Source organism: Parambassis ranga, chromosome 12, assembly GCF_900634625.1.
Source record: "Parambassis ranga chromosome 12, fParRan2.1, whole genome shotgun sequence".
NCBI lineage: Eukaryota > Metazoa > Chordata > Actinopteri > Ambassidae > Parambassis > Parambassis ranga.
In genome coordinates this window covers 16,188,721-16,204,890 of record NC_041032.1, presented here as the reverse complement: position 1 = coordinate 16,204,890, position 16,170 = coordinate 16,188,721, and the positions used below count along the sequence as shown (strand labels likewise).

The 16,170-nt window shown below is 48.2% G+C and overlaps 3 protein-coding genes across 3 annotated transcripts; 2 read left to right on the top strand and 1 right to left on the bottom strand.

Moving 5' to 3' along the window:
- The first annotated feature begins 54 nt into the window (after window positions 1-54).
- Window positions 55-5,878, top strand: gnsb (glucosamine (N-acetyl)-6-sulfatase (Sanfilippo disease IIID), b). The gene is made up of 13 exons (XM_028418297.1): window positions 55-378; window positions 714-773; window positions 978-1,181; window positions 1,808-1,873; window positions 1,998-2,096; window positions 2,517-2,684; window positions 2,775-2,857; window positions 2,925-3,043; window positions 3,613-3,716; window positions 4,007-4,108; window positions 4,182-4,292; window positions 4,371-4,481; window positions 4,562-5,878. The coding sequence occupies exons 1-13, from the start codon at window positions 196-198 to the stop codon at window positions 4,709-4,711; spliced, it is 1,560 nt and encodes a 519-aa protein (XP_028274098.1). The 5' UTR covers window positions 55-195; the 3' UTR covers window positions 4,712-5,878.
- Window positions 5,879-5,891: 13 nt separating this feature from the next.
- Window positions 5,892-7,613, bottom strand: mrps24 (mitochondrial ribosomal protein S24). The gene is made up of 4 exons (XM_028418296.1): window positions 7,358-7,613; window positions 6,698-6,775; window positions 6,489-6,600; window positions 5,892-6,314 (listed from the first exon to the last, which is right to left on the bottom strand). Exons 1-4 carry the CDS (start codon window positions 7,397-7,399, stop codon window positions 6,031-6,033), a joined length of 516 nt encoding a protein of 171 aa, XP_028274097.1. The 5' UTR covers window positions 7,400-7,613; the 3' UTR covers window positions 5,892-6,030.
- A 242-nt stretch (window positions 7,614-7,855) lies between these two features.
- Window positions 7,856-12,658, top strand: nudcd3 (NudC domain containing 3). Its single transcript, XM_028418092.1, has 6 exons — window positions 7,856-8,211; window positions 8,536-8,837; window positions 8,925-9,057; window positions 9,143-9,286; window positions 11,779-11,967; window positions 12,056-12,658. The coding sequence occupies exons 1-6, from the start codon at window positions 8,014-8,016 to the stop codon at window positions 12,164-12,166; spliced, it is 1,077 nt and encodes a 358-aa protein (XP_028273893.1). The 5' UTR covers window positions 7,856-8,013; the 3' UTR covers window positions 12,167-12,658.
- The last annotated feature ends 3,512 nt before the right edge of the window (window positions 12,659-16,170 follow it).

Here is a 16,170-nt window from a genome sequence, read left to right as displayed (position 1 = left end):
GTCCTCACTCCGCCCCCCCCCCCCCCCCCCCCAGTCTGGTCATGTGACTTTCGGCTTCACTTCCTCAAACTTTGAAGCTGGTCCGTCCAGTCTGCACGCGCTCTCCTCTCTCACGCGTCCTCCCGCTTGTACAGGGAACCGAACCGAACCGGACCGTTACCGAACAGCAGGTCCGGATCTCTGCTGGTCCCCCAGATGATGGCAGGTGTGAGGAGCGGATCCGGAGCCGGGACAGGCCGGCAGCGGAGAGGACTCCTCCGGGCAGCTGTCGCGCTCCTCACGGCGCTCACCTGCTGCGTCAGGTGGGCGGACGGCGCCAAGGCCAGCAACATCGTCCTGATCCTCACCGACGACCAGGACGTTCAGCTAGGGGGGCTGGTGAGTGGCTGCTGATCGATCACCTGGATCGATCCATCAGAGAATGTGACTTTAAACCTGTGTTTCTGTGGAGTTTCTCACACTGTGTGACATGTGGCCTCGGACCAATCAGAGCTGCTGAACTCATGTAGCATTCTGTTTATTATATGTAGAATATATTTAGGGTCCATGTCATGTGACCAAGCCCCAAACCTACAGACCAGAGGCACAGACACCTAAACACAGAACACTGCACGCTCGGTCATGTGACTCCTATAAAGACATAAAACACACCTCCTTTAATCACACCTGTGTGTGTGTGTGTGTCTGTGTGTGTGTGTGTGTGTTCTCTCCAGACGCCCATGAAGAAAACCAAAGCTCTGATAGGAGAGGCAGGAGCCACGTTTGTGAACGCTGTGAGTACTTCACTGTCTCTAGCTCACAGCAGCTTGTGTGGTGTGTCCCTTTGGAGGGCCCTGAACCACGTGTTTGGCCCCTGTCGGCTGGGCCCTGCAGCACCTGATGATCACACTGACGGCGTCCTCCTGTCATGCTTCTCTTTTGTCATCCCCTCCTCGCCTCCTCTCTTCCTCTTCTCACTTCCTCCTCCTCCTCTGAAGTTCACAGTCTCGCCGCTCTGCTGCCCGAGCAGGAGCAGCATTCTGACGGGCAGGTACCCCCACAACCACGAGGTCAGGAACAACTCCCTGTCCGGGAACTGCTCCAGCCCGGTGTGGCAGAAAGGCCCCGAGTCCGAGGCCTTCCCCGTCTACCTCGGCAAACAGAAATATCAGACGTTCTTTGCTGGGAAGTACCTCAACCAGGTCTGACACACAACAGCAGGGCTCTGGGTCGATGGGTAGCCATGACCAATGCTAACCATGCTAACATGCTCATTCGATATCACAGGTCTATATTGGTTCAGTGAGTGTATGAGGTCAGCGTAGATGAAGCCTTCTATGCTTCAAGCTAACAGCTCGTGTTGAACCACAAGTTTGAAAAGCACAAAAACCTCACAGTGGGACAAGAAAGCGGATCAACCAGGTCCAAACCACACGTCATCTGGAGACCATGAATGTATGAATGTCGGTACACCGTGTGTTAGCAGCCTGTGTTGCAGGTGGTGTGATATTTACCTGGGTATGTGACCGGGGTGTTGATGGTCTGCAGCCAGTCGTGGTCCCCAGAGGATACATTACAGAAAGACATGTTTGAGTTTTGTCAGACTTAAACATGAAGACAAACAAACACACACACCCGGCAGTCCGACAGAGTTCCAGCTCTGTGGTGTGTTTGGTTAAAACAGACAGCTAATTAGCACGCTAAGCTAAGATGCTAACACATCAGAGTGTTTTTGTTTTTTTACATAAGTGTCAAAAATCAGCACCTCACAGCTGTTAGCATGCTAGCTAACGTCTGATGCTAATTTAACCATGTCTTATACCTTCAGTACGGTAAGAAAGAGGCTGGAGGTGTGGAGCATGTTCCACCAGGCTGGGACCAGTGGCATGCACTGGTGAGTCCTGTACACACACACACACACACACACACACACACACACACACACACACACACACACACACACACACACACACATATTCTGTTGATTTTAAATGGCTCTTGTCGTGTTGGACGTGCAGGCAGGAAACTCTCAGTACTACAACTACACGCTGTCAGTGAACGGGAAAGAAGAAAAGCACGGTGACAGCTATCAGGAGGATTACCTCACAGACCTGATAGTGAGTATCACCACGCACACACACACACACACACACACACACACACACACACACAGGGTGCAGTGACTTCAGCACAAGTCCATGCTCATGTCAGAATTTATGGGAAGAACTTCAAACTGTCTGAATCAGCTGTTGTCACAGAAATACGAAGGGTTAATGAGTCAGCGGTGTGACAGTTAATCATCACCTGCAGTCCTCTGTGAACACAACAAACACCTGGAGTTATTAGAAGGTATTATGTTTCTGTTTCCTGGTCAGGTGACAGCTGAGCCTAGCTAGTGTCCCCTGGGCATCAGGAAAGGGTTAAGTTATTGATCAGACTGGCTCTGTGTGATCGCCTCCTGCTCCTCTCCTCTGTGTGTTTGTATAAATGTGAATGTTTCGCTCGGCGCCACATTGATTCTCTTCCTGTGCGTCCAGTTGAACCAGTCCCTTCGTTTCCTTGACGACCACAGCCCTCAGCATCCCTTCTTCATGATGCTGTCGACCCCGGCTCCTCACTCCCCCTGGACGGCGGCGCCTCAGTACCAGAAAGAGTTCGGCAACGTCCAAGCCCCCCGAGACGGCAGCTTCGACAAGCTGGGGAAGGTCAGGCCGGCAGGAAGTCAGACGAGAACCCGTGAGTCCTGTTTGTAAAGGCACTTCCTGCTCACCTGGGTCTGTCTGCGTGTGTTTCAGGACAAACACTGGCTGCTGCGCCAGCCCGTCAGCCCCATGCCCAACAGCACGCTCACATTCCTGGACAACGCCTACAGGAGGAGGTGAGGCTGCTCGACCCTCAGAGCTTCACATACAAACACACACATGTACTGATGAACCCTCCGGCAGGTGGCAGACGCTGCTGTCGGTGGACGACATGGTGGAGACGCTGGTGAAGAAGCTGGACGGTATGAAGGAGCTGGACAACACCTACATCTTCTACACCTCAGACAACGGCTACCACACAGGTCTGCTCACTTTCACTCAGTCACACTTCCAGACAGGGATTACACCTGCACCAGCAGCCAGCGGGTTCAGAGCGCTGCAGGGCCTGAGGGTAGAAAACAGGGCGGCGTCACATGAAGCAGTATGAGCATTGCAGGAGGCCTTTTCAGGAACAGGAAGTGGGTCAACAACTTGAAGCTGCTCTGCAGAAATGGAGGCGGATCCAGCTTTGAAAGCTGGAGCTGCCAGTTCCTACAGGTGCTCAGGCCTTTCAGGGTTAATAGAACACCTGGTGTCTGCACGGCAGATGTTCTGGGACACACTGCAGGAAGTGGGCTGCTATGAAAACGGTATGAAAAAGGAAGAGGGGTCATAAGACTCACACACGTCCCACAGAATAACTGAAGAAAGTGGAGGTGTTGGTGTCGCCGTCAGCAGAACCTCTGACAGGAAGAGGCCCGTCCTGTGACTGATGTGGACTCTGTTTACTTAGCGCAGAACCAACTTAGCGTAGCTCGCTAGCTGTAGCTTAGCTAAGCCGCTCAGAGTTCACTTCCTGGTTCTCAGGCTAACTCGGTGGTGTCTGCTCCAGGTCAGTTCTCTCTGCCCATCGACAAGAGGCAGCTGTACGAGTTCGACATCAAGGTGCCGCTCATGGTCCGTGGTCCTGGTATTAAACCCAACCAGACGCTGCAGGTCAGAACACACAGACACACACACACACAGAGAGACACACGCACACAGAGAGACAGACACACAGACACAGAGACACACACACACACACAGAGAGAGACACAAACGCACACAGAGACAGAGACACAAACGCACACAGAGAGACAGACACACACACACAGAGACACACACAGACACACACACACACACACACAGACAGACACACACACAGAGACACACACAGACACACACACACACAGACACACAGACACACACACACAGGTTAGCGTCGCTCTAAGCTTTTTTCCTCCCAGGCTCCTGTTCTGAACATCGACCTGGCTCCCACCATCATGGACATCTCTGGTGTCAACCTGTCCTCGGTGAATGTGGACGGACAGTCCTTCCTGGCTCAGATGGTCAGCTGCTTCCTACATATTTCCCTAACACGCTGCTTCTTAAAACCACATCCTAAGAGTGTTTCCTGTTCAGGCTCCGTCGCTGCGGAACGGGACGGTGCGGCCGTTCTTCCTGGTTGAATACACCGGAGAGGGACATCCGACCTCTGACCCCGCCTGTCCCAAACTCGGCCCTGGACTGTCTGTGAGTGGCTAACATGCTAACACTTGACCCCCTGAGCTTAAGTTGAACTTTGTGTCTCCACACCTTCACTGCCTTCAGGAGTGTTTCCCAGACTGTGTGTGTGAGGACGCCTACAACAACACGTACGCCTGCGTCCGCACGCTCGATGGTCAAACCAACATGCAGTACTGCGAGTTTGCAGACAGCGAGGTACGGCCGGGTCACTCACCGACACATCTGACCTTTGTGAAAGCAGGTGTGCAGCTCCTCTCTGCTTCTCTTTCCTCCAGTCCTTTGTAGAAGTGTACAACCTGGCAGCAGACCCATACCAGCTGGAGAACATCTTGAAGAAGGTGGACCCGTCCGTGCTGCAGACCATGAACCAGCGGCTCATAAAGCTCCAGTCCTGTGTGGGCGACAGCTGCCGCAACATCAGCTAAAGAGCAGAGCAGGGAGCTGCCGAACACGGGCCGGGGCGCTCGGCGAGGAGGGAGCGCTCGGTGTGTGTGAGTTTTTACCAACAGGTATAAAGACGATTTGACCCGTTTGTGTAGGAGAAGCAGGTCCAGCTGCTGAAACAAGCCACGGCCGAGTCCCAGGTCGCTGCTTGATGTCTGTGTCGGGAGGTTTTTATAATAATCAGAAATAAATTGAGGGTTCCATGTTTAGCTGAGTTTCTTTGTCACATGATGGATGACTGGTTGTAGGCGGACTCTGGACCTGCTGTGTGAACTCTTCCTTTTTATAATGAGTCAAACCTTCTGTGTGTCTGAGCTGTGCTCACGGATCTTTAAAGTTTATTATTTTTATTATGAACTCCTTTTCTTTGTCTATGCTGGGACGTGTCTGCACTGTCAACCTGTTAAATGTCTTTGAACATGTGATCAATCACACCGTGAAACGTCTGATGTTCCTGAACGTTACACAACCAAAGGTTTCTTCCACACTTTGTGGAGTTTCTTGCTTCACGTTGGATCTGAAGGTTGACTCCACCCTCACATCTTCTCCATATAAAGACATCACCCGCTGCTAGCTTAGCATCTTTTTAGCTCCAATGGCTAACTTGGCACCCTATTAATATTTTTTTGGAAAAATAGGGTGTAAAAAGTTGTTTTTGCTCTGATGCGCATTTGTGTTAAGCTAAGCTAAGCTAAGCTAAGCTAGCAGCCTGCTGAATATGTGACCTGAGTGAGGTATCGATCTTCTTCTCTAACCTTGCGGCACAGCTGTTTTTATCTCTGTAGCACTTTTAATGAGCGGACAGCCACGTCCTCGCCGAGCGGACTCTGGATCCCAGGTCCATTTCTTTTTGTGCCTCAGACTTCCATGGTTGAGTTTTAAATCTTTTGTAACTCTGATGTTTGTTAGTGTATTTTCCGGGGAATTCAGGGTCGTTTAAACTGAGCTGGAAGATGTTGAGCTGACGTATGTTCTGTTTTCTGACTGTGAGGAAATCAAGGGAACTTCTGCACGGTGACGCAGGAGATGAAGGCTTGAACCCAGAGTGCCTCGTGTTCGCACTGATGAGACGTGTGTGCCTTTAAATGTGAATGAATTTTGCACTGTGATGAAATTGATTCAGAATAAATCAAGAAGAAGCATCTAAACAGTGTTCTCACCTGTTTATTCTTTTTTTTTTTTTGGACAAAATAAAAAAGGATTTACGACATCTTCACATGTCATCACAGAAATAAATATGTGAAATAAGCTCATTTCACAAACACTGCAGCTGAAAACTGGACAGGTCTGATAATATCCATCAGATGTACTTGTACACCAGCTTCACATCCAGGGTCTGGACCTCTAACTTGACCGGACATTTATACAAGTAGGACAGCAGCGTCTCGGTGTAGCCGATCAGGAAGTAAAACTTCTGCGGCACCAGTTTTTGTACAGCCACAGCGCACACGACCAGCATGTTGCCGCGTCTCTTGATGACGATCTCGTTGGCAAGGCAGCCATGGAACGTTCCGAACATGAACCTCCGGATGAAAACGTCCTCCACGGTGCGCTCGGCTGCACCGCCTTCACCTTTCAGGTTACCTGTGAGGAGGAGGAGCGCAGAGAGCTGGTGTGAGATGGGTGGACAGAATCTAAACTGGCTGTTTATATCTGCACTGTAGTGTCTGCTCTCTGCCTGCAGAGGGCAGAACTGTTATGAAAACATGTCATTTATAAATGTTGGAGACGTGTCTCTGTGATGACGGTCATGCTCACTGGTGTGCTGTGACAACCATCCTTTGCGGTGGCCGATGAAATGAGGAGGATGCGCCTGCTCGTAGGTCACAGGTTTGTCTCCTTTTCCCACTCTGATCCGAGCAGCCCGATTCTGGAAAACAACACACAACTGTCAATAAAAGTCACTGGAAGGCATTTTACTACTAAACTGCCACAAAACAACACGACACACGGAGCGCAGCGTTCACCTTGCAGCACGCTGCTGTGACGTGGAGGCCTCTGCTGCTGGAGGAGCTGCAGGTCAAGCTGGACCGGGCCAAGACGCCCTGCAACGAAAACCCCCACAGTCACATAAAAACACAGTGACAAATGAGACACAATCCTGATTGATGTTATCATAATAATACAATAATAATAATCATTCAATTCTCTGGGTGCTCTTAGATGTTTAGAGTCTTCTTCAGCAGAGAGGCTCACAGAGATGATCTGGATCACACAGTTCAGTATCAAGTATTAATAGGCTAATTTCATCTAGTATCTCTGGAACTCTCTGGATTTTATTGATCAATAATTTTTAATAAAATATAAATTAGTTTAACCAGCCTACAAACCTGTTTGCAACTGAATCTGGAGTAAATTCTAAAAATATAAATAACTTGGATTGAAAAACACAACAGGATGTGGACATGGAGTATGGACATCTGTGACTAAAACCCACATATTGATTAGAGAACACGCCGAAAACATCAGGAGCAGCTCTGGTATCAGACGGTTTGTTACGAGCTAGCATAAACAGTTAGCTTCAGGGCAAACCCTCACTGGAGGACAACAGCTGGAAAGAAAACTACCACGTCAACATATTTTCAGTGAAATAACTAAAACCAAACAGCTTTAAAGGATTCTCTTACCAGCAGCCTCACGCTCCCGGAGCTGCTCAAGGACGCCGCCATGTTTTCCCCAAATGTTTAACGTACGCTGCCAAACAAGCTAACGCTAATCTTTTATTAACGTACTAACCAACGACGTTAAAGGTTTATAAACCCACAAAAAACTCTGTTATCATTACAAAGAGTATAAATGTTACCAAAGTGGCAGAAGTGCCATTTTATACAGCAAAATCTAGCTGGTAAGCGGAACTGTTGTTTAGATCTGTTTCAACCGGAGGAAGGCTGAGCTGGACAAGCCGGAAGTAAGAAAATAAAATAGTAGTGTTGACTGTGTTAATATTTGTAATGCATATAGTTTTATATATTTTATTTATAGTTATTTTTACTTCACACTACTTATTGGTAATGTTGTTGTTAAACCTGTATTTCCTTTTTATTCAGTTCTGTGCTGTAATTTGTTTTGGTTTGAGAGTTTAGTTCCACGCTGTGCATTTATTTTGAAAACAATCCACCGGAAGTGTTTGTATGTTTCTGGAAGGAGGCTCACGGTCCTGGAGCAGCATTCCTCAGCGCGCTCCGCCAGCTCTTAAGCTTCAGTTTTTTGGCTGAGACTTGTTTGTTTGTGTCTGTTGGAGGTTTCGGGATTTTGCTGAGCAGGGTACACGTTAACAGCCGCAATGGCGTCGCCGCTGGAGATGACGGAAATGTACGATAACGCGCTGCTCGGGATCCTGCAGCACGTTGGGAACATCCAGGACTTTCTGCAGATCTATTTTGGGTTTTTGTACCGTAAGACGGACTTCTATCGGTTGCTGTCAAGTCCCAGCGACAGGCTGGGCTTCCCTCCGGGCGTAGCGGAGAAGATGGTGCTGAAGGTGAAGTTTGTCAACCGTTTGTCAACCGTTTATCAACCGTTTGTTAGCTAGCTACATGTCAGCATATGACTGCAGCTAGCTAAAGGCTCTCTGTGTCAGCAGACATTTAAACAGACACTTACTGATTTAAGTCGCAGTTAGAGCACCTGCTCATGTTATTATTCTATACTTTCATTCTCAGATTGATCTATTGATTGCTCTAATTCATGTTCTTGCGCCTGCATTCATCATCAGGTGTGCTTAATTGGTCCATGAGCTTCAAATCTTCACTTTTCTTCCCAGTTGTTGTGCTTAAACTCATTTCTGTAATAACTGCTTCCTCAGACGTTCAGGCTGTTTGAGAAGCTGGCAGAGCAGGACAGAGAGAGGGCGCTGAGCGAGCTGCAGAGGAGGGAGGAGAGCAGGTGTGTTCCTCCGGCGGTCCACGAGCTGGAGGTCACCGCCGAGCCCAGCGAGGACTCAAAGGAGGAGCAGAGCGCAGAGGCGGTGCAGACAGAGAGCACCGCTGCAGAAGCTCCAGCTGCTGCAGCCTCGGAGGCGCCCGCCGACCCTCAGCCCGTCAGCAGCAGCGGTGCAGCCGCTCAGGGAGAGCAGGCGGCTGCAGCCGGCACGCAGCCGGCAGGCCTGTGAGTAGATATCAGTGTTCTCCACATGCAGCTGTCAGTTAAGAACACAGAATGTTCGGTCTGTCATGTGTTATGGAATCATTTCAGAGGTCAGGAACAGTTCCAGCTGAATCCCGACAGCTACAACGGGGCGATGAGGGACAGCTACAGCTGGTCTCAGGACTACACTGACGTGGAGGTCCGTGTGGTTGTGCCAAAAACGGTGGTTAAGGGCAGACAGGTGAGCACAGTGTGTTTTTAACCAGCTGGCACAGCAGGAGTGTGATTCTCTGTCGGTCTGCTGACGGCCGCCATGTTGCCCTCAGGTCAGCGTCAGTCTGCAGACCAGCAGTGTGCGAGTGAGTGTGAGGGACGGAGGCGAGGAGAAGACACTGATGGAGGGAGAGTTCACACACAAGATCAACACGGAGACCTCCCTGTGGAGTCTGGAGCCAGGACAGTGTGTGCTGGTACGTACACACGGTGCTGCAGGATGTGCTGTTTGGAGCTGTGGAGGGTTGTGTAGCTGGGCTGATGGTTGTGTAGCTCGGATACGCGACATGCATTAGGTGTGAAGCGTGGAGCGTTGGTTTTTGCCATAGCAACTGGATGTTTGCTCGGATCAAAGGAATGAACTCTGATCTTTATTTACGGACTCCACAGCAACATAGGAAAACATCACAACAGCAAAGTCTCCTCCAGCAGACAGGGCTCTAGAGTGCGACCATTTTGGGCGCACATGCGACCTAATTTCTCAAAGGTGCAACCAAAAAATATCAGAGGTCTCACTGGTACGACCAGCTGTAAGAGGGAGATACGTTCTCCGCGACTCTCAAAAGTCTCCAGCAACAGACACACATCGGGCCCATATCGTGGTCTAAACCAATCAGAGACGGTGAAGGGCGGGACCTCCGTGTGTGTGTCTTTGAAAACGTGTCTGCTGCGGTCAGCTGAGACCGAACATTCAGAGAAGAACGCGGACATATGCTGCGCAGAGCTGATGCTGTGTGATAAAGCTTGTTCCATACTGCACGAGAACAGAGAGATATGAACAAAGTTCGTTTCGGCCCGGACTTTTTAAAACGTGTGTGCAGAACTCATACGGCCCTCTCACTGCAGCGCGCACACACACAGACAGACAGGTATTAAAGACGTTTCGCTGCAGAAACCGCAGTTTAAGTGAACATGCAGCGGAGGAGCAGGATTTGTTGCTACTATGCAGGTTTTGCTAATTTGCTGTTTACCTGAATGACGGGTGATAACGAGCCGGTCATGTTCAGGGAGGGGGCGTGACGTGCTCGCAGCATCATAACAGACTGAACAACAGGTCTGACGGACAGTGTTATCTGACCTGTGAGGTTCATCCATGAAGGCTGAGTCACTGACTGACAGCAGTCAGCTGGTTTAAGGAGTTATAGAACATGGTTACATGACGAACGCCCATTTAAACAGTATTGATATTATCCTGCTATAGTAGAGCATTGTCTGCCAGGATGATGTCTGCATACAGCAGCTAAATCTGTAACAGAATGAAAAGTCTGTCAGCTGGAGCTCAGCTTTAGAAAGAGAGGAGACAGAGGAGAAACTGAGGAAGAGGTGAGGAAGATGAGGAGAGATACTGTAGCTGCAATAGAAACGTGTTGAAGAAAACTAAACATATATCTCAATCACAACTATTAAATAAATAAAGGTGTATATGATTTTAATCATTTTTAATTCCCATTGCCAGATAGATAAGTGAGGAGCGACAGCCAGAAAATACAGAGAGAAAGCAAACAGGGAACTGAAGAGTGCTGTAACTTTGAATCTTCATCATGGATTTCTGACAGGCAGACTTGTTGGCTGGTTTGTCCATAATTTGAATGAGTACTATCGGTACATGTATTTATTTATTTTTATTTACCTGTGTTCATTAAACAAGGTCCAAAGTCAGTTTAGGATGATATGTTATTATTAAGCCCATATTTCCTAGACATCAATTTTTGGACCTCAGTATTTCTAAAACTTTGGCTACAGCCCTGTGAGGCCGTCAGGTAAACAGTAGATGTAGCTGCAGATGATGAGAGAAGATGAAAAGAACTTCTGCGTTAGGATAGGTGTCAAGTTAAGGCCTGATCGATAAAAAAAATATATGGACAGCAATTAAAAAACAAACTGCTGTGTGATGTGTGATGCGGTGCACCTAACTTTTGTGCCGGTGCACCCAAGAAAAAAAGGTTAGGCGCACCGGTGCAACCAGTGCAAAAAGTTAGTCTAGAGCCCTGGCAGATATCGGAAAGAATTCCACTCAGCCGAGAATCCGCGATACGTTTAGTCATCGTGCTGCTTACGACCAAACTAACATAACGCAGGTTGATTTGCACAGACACACATTTAAATGTGAAATTGTCCGGTTTGTTTGTTTTTTCCGCTGCTGTTCCACAGTCTGAGTGAAAACATGCACTAGTCTGCGACATATTCAGCCACAGGTTCATTTGCACAGACACATTTTTTAACTTGAAATAATCACTGATGTGACTTTTCTGAACTTATTTGTCCTGTTTAATTTTAATGCTGACATGCTGCTCTGTGACCTGAAGATAAGAACATCTGAAGGACAAAGTTACTTTAAATGTTTGCTTCATTATTATTTTGAAGCAGTTTGTGCATCTGTCATCAATACATATTTCAAACATGGCTGGTTTGTGCCTAATCACTACTTTAACCTGTCAGAATGAAGGGGTTAACTTGACTGATGGTTTGTCGGAATCAGTTCAGAGTGGTGGTGATTTAGAGTCAAAAACATGTCAGTGCAACTGTCATCAATTGATCGTCAAATTAATCGTTATCGGCTAAATGCCACAATTAATCGTGATTAATTTTTTTGCCAATATCGCCCAATCGGCCGATGGGGACTCGTCTCCTCTGATGAACAGCATGAGTGTGAACGTGTTTCCTGTTCTGTTCTTGCTTTGACCTGCAGCTGTCACTCAGCAAGACCTCGGAGGTTTGGTGGAACGCGGTGCTGAAAGGAGAGAAGGAGATTGATATAAACCAGATTAACCGCGAGCGCTCCATGGCGACGGTCGACGAGGAGGAGCACGCCGTCCTGGACAGACTCACGTTCGACTACCACCAGAAGCAGCAGGGGAGGCCGCAGAGCCACGAGCTGGTGAGGACACGAAGACAGCTTCGTGCTGTGGGGACGTGAGGGGCGTAGATCCTGACCTGACCTGACCTGTCTCCATGTCTCTCTGCAGAAGGTGCACGAGATGCTGAAGAAGGGCTGGGACGCCGAAGGCTCTCCGTTCAGAGGACAGCAGTTCGACCCGTCCATGTTCGACATCCCGCCCAGTGCCGTGCAGTTCTGAGGCGCAGCCGAACACGAACAGTTGATCTGCAGCGGATTTCCCGGTGGGCCGAGATGTCGGCGGTTTAATCCAGAGTCTGACGAGGACGTGTGGAGTATTTATGTGATGTTAGGATGGAACCTGCTTTAGACGAGTGTCTTTGTTTATTTAATAACTCTGCAGTGCCTCTGTGTTCCTGACCGGGTCTTCAACAGCTGAGCGGTCAGATTTGAACAGATCCAGGACAGACGAGACTTCAGCCAAACTTTTTTAATTCTCAGATAAACTCCAGGTGTTGTTACGTGATGAGAGGAGTCTGTGCCATCAGGAGGATGAAGGACGGTCTGATGAGAGCATCTGCTCAGCTTTTCACACCCAAACAACCAAATAAAGCAACTGTTAAATCAAACTTGTTAAAAATCAGAAATAAAACGATCACTTTGGAGCTGTTGGAGCTCCTCACTGTTTTTTTTCCAGCAGCCTTGGTTAATAAAAGTGTGGAGTTTACACGGATCACAGACTCAGACTTAGTTTGTTCCGATTGTGTTGACTCCATCTTGTTTTTTTTTACATGTGCATAGTGTTGAATAAATTAACGTCTGCAGGTTTTCCGCTGTGTGAACAGAAACACTGAGCTGATGAAGAGGAGGAGTGAAGATGAGAGAAGTCGCAGCCTCTCTGAGTCTGTGCAGATTATCTGCTCAGCGGGAGCTGAGAGCTGATCTGTGAGTGAACTCACTCGGTTATTGAAGGTAATATATTTTAATACTTCCTTTTTACCTAGAAAAAAACTTTCCTGACATTTCTGAGAGTAGACAGGAAGCTGGAGGCCAGTCCAGAGGTGAGTGTGAAGAGTTAAACTGAAAAGTAGAACTATGAGAAACTTGCCTGTGATAATATGAGTTATATGTTAATTAGCGAGCTACTTAGCTCAAGCTTATTTAATTAATATTTCAACATATTATATCACTGTCTCCTTTGGCAGTAATAAGATGGTAAAGACATGTAGCTTCAGCTAGCATAGCTACAAAAAACCTTTGATATTTAGCATGTTTATGCTAATCAATAATTTTATTCGTAACTCCGTAATAAAGTCTGTAACACGATTGTAAATGTTTTGAAAGATAAAAATGTTAATAAATTACTTACTACAGAAAAGCTACTTAGCTGTAGCTTGATTAGCACAGGCTACAATTAGCTATTTGCTAAAGCATAACTGATGTTGACGTAGTTCGGATTTAGCCTAGCTTAGCCATAGCTTAACTAGCATACAGGTTAGTGATAGGCACCTGGCATTATTGAACGTTTTTAAGTAATAATAATATGCATCTTTGTTGTAATTAACACTATAAAATATTCAGTTCATAATGCTTTGTTGCCATTAGCTAGCTATTTAGCTGTAGCATAATTAGCATAATGTAGCACTTATCGTTGCTATTGCTACGTTAGCCTGTTGGATTGTTAGCTGGAAGTATAGATCATTAGGAGGCTTACAGGTAAAGATGAAGTTGATCATGATGTGATATGTTTTTTTATTTGTTTTAATTATTTATCAGTGACACAATATGGCTGCTTATTAGTGACATTAGCTGTCACTGAATTATTTTATTTAAGAACAAATAATCAGGAGTACTCGTCAGAAATAGATTCACTCGCTAAGAGCGTCTATTATTATTTTTATTTATTTATTATTATTTTCGTCCACAGGAACACGTCATGATGAGCTCACATTTCCACGCGCTGTGGTATTTAAAGAGTCCGTCCTCCGCGCCTGGCAGACCGGAGGAGCCGCCGCCGTCCGAGCCGGGACCGCGTGTGTGTGTGTGTGTGTGCGCCGGGCTGCGGCTGAACCACTCCGCCGTCCTGGAGGTCTGAGGTGGGCGGAGCCTGAGCCCGAGGTGATCCCCCCCCCCCTCCACCCTCCACTTCCAACGAGTCCGCAGCCAGAGCCGCGCGCCGTCCGCATTCCGGAGGAGGACGCATCATGGCAACGACCACCTGCACGCGCTTCACAGATGAGTACCAGCTGTACGAGGAGCTGGGCAAGTAAGGGCTGCTCCTCAGCTGCTCCTCAGCTGCTCCTGCATGCAGCATGACCCCGTGAGGAGGAGGAGGAGGAGGAGGAGGAGGAAGAGAGGAGGAGGGATGGAGCCGGGCACATCTGCGGTGATGGATGCAGCTCCATCCCTCCAAAACAAAACGCACGCTGCTCCGCTCTGACTCTAAAATTAGCCTGATGGAGGGGCTGCTCTTTTTGGGATGGCGAGAGCTCAGGAGCACTTCTGGACCCTCTTCCTCCTCCTCCTCTCCTCCTCCTCCTCCTCCTCCAGTGTCCAAAGGCTAATTAGGGACAAACAGGCCTAATATCAGGGGAAAGCTTCTGTGTGTGTGTGTGTGTTAAGCTCAGCTGGCTTTAATCACAGGGAGAGTGCTGCTGCTGCTGCCTCAGATCTAATGAGCTGTGCACAGATATCTGTGGAGATGTGTGGCCCCTGATGGGCTGCAGACGAGCGGAGAGGCTGAGCAGGGTTGGGGTGCCACAGTGGGTGGAGGCTGAGTGGACTCAGTGTCTCTGTCAGGCTGTGCGTGGGTGGAGAGAGGATCTCTGCCTCACAGGAACATTTATTCCACAGCCTGGAGCCGAAAAATAGCAAGTTTGAAGAGCTGAGGATGGTTTCTAACCTTTATTCAGCTGCGACGCCGCTGCTCTGTGTGTGTGTGTGTGGGAAGTGATAAGTTAAAGACAATAGACGTGCTGGAGTAGCGGCAGCTGCCCTGGCTGATAGCAGCGTCCGTGTTGACACTTTGGATACTTTAAATGCAGGAAAAGATGAGCTGTGCTCAGACTGAATCACACACACACAGCGCTGGGCGGCTCCAGTTATATTTTACACTGTAAAGATCCAGACAAAGTGTTGATGTGTGAGCATTTTTAGTTTTGTAAGAAGTTTTTATAATTGTCGATATTATTCAGGTGCAAAACTGCAGTTCCCCCAGCTGCCTCTGGGGCATGAGTCAGTCCCCAGAGATTTGTTTTTTCATATTCTAGGCAATTTCTTGACAAATGTCAACATCCAGAAGCTGCCAAAAAAAACCTGCAGTTCCTCTAGTGGCCACTTGAGTGCTGACCAAAAAAAGTGAGCTCCTGATTGGTCGTTTCTCACTGAGCTGCATCTCCTGTCTCACATCATGGGAATCATAAGACGCTGTCACAGCATCTTAGCAGAGACACATTTAAAGCGTTTTAAGCTAATGGTTCCCATCACATGACCACCGCGGCCTTTTCTTCTACACTACAAACGTCTTGATGGTGTGTGTGTGTGTGTGTGTGTGTGTTGTGTAACTCTTGGACTGTTTATTCTGGTGGTTGGTTGTTGGAGTTTTTAAGTAATTGGAGAGACAGCACCGCTAACACCAGTTAGCAGTGGAGTGTTGTTCCTCGTCAGCATGAACACCTGAGCGCTGTGTCACTTCCTGTTCAGACCTTTAACGCCACTGACGTCGTTCGTTTGCTCATTAACTTGTATTTTCTGTGGTAGAATAAAATCTGGGAAGCTTGTGTTAACTAAAACAATCCAAAACACCCACTGAGGAAACAGGAAGTGCTAACATGCTAACACATGTTCAGGTGCTGGGACTCCTTCCTGCAGTGCTCTGTGTTGATTAGTGATCATTAGCATGATGAGAGTTGGCAGATTAGGATGACTGTTTTCTAATCAGAGGAGATCAGAGAGGTGTCGGAGTCTGACCAGAACTCTAATCCAGGTTTTGGACACAGATCCAGCCCCCCCTCCGGACTCCCACCTGCCCTGCAGATAACCTGCATTGTGTTGGCTTTACCGCCGCGCGGCGGGATGACGGTGTGAGTGTCATGATTACTCACCTCGTCTCCTCGTTATGGTTTACATGCTGGAGAGCTGGTGGGAGGCGTGGGGGGGGGGGGGGGGGGGAGTGTGAGTGTTTCGTTGCATAACAACCCTGAGGTGAGATAAAATTAGCTCTGACATGACAGAGGTGGATATATC

Coding starts and splice junctions, on each gene's coding strand:
- mrps24 (XM_028418296.1), bottom strand. CDS start 7,399: ATGGCGGCGTCCTTGAGCAGCTCCGGGAGCGTGAGGCTGCTG. Junction 6,601..6,697: donor TCACAGCAGCGTGCTGCAAG/GTGAACGCTGCG, acceptor GTTGTTTTCCAG/AATCGGGCTGCTCGGATCAG. Junction 6,315..6,488: donor ATGGTTGTCACAGCACACCA/GTGAGCATGACC, acceptor TCCTCCTCACAG/GTAACCTGAAAGGTGAAGGC.
- gnsb (XM_028418297.1), top strand. CDS start 196: ATGATGGCAGGTGTGAGGAGCGGATCCGGAGCCGGGACAGGCCGGCAG. Junction 1,874..1,997: donor GGGACCAGTGGCATGCACTG/GTGAGTCCTGTA, acceptor TTGGACGTGCAG/GCAGGAAACTCTCAGTACTA. Junction 2,858..2,924: donor GACAACGCCTACAGGAGGAG/GTGAGGCTGCTC, acceptor ACCCTCCGGCAG/GTGGCAGACGCTGCTGTCGG.
- nudcd3 (XM_028418092.1), top strand. CDS start 8,014: ATGGCGTCGCCGCTGGAGATGACGGAAATGTACGATAACGCGCTGCTC. Junction 8,212..8,535: donor CGGAGAAGATGGTGCTGAAG/GTGAAGTTTGTC, acceptor CTGCTTCCTCAG/ACGTTCAGGCTGTTTGAGAA. Junction 9,287..11,778: donor AGCCAGGACAGTGTGTGCTG/GTACGTACACAC, acceptor TTTGACCTGCAG/CTGTCACTCAGCAAGACCTC.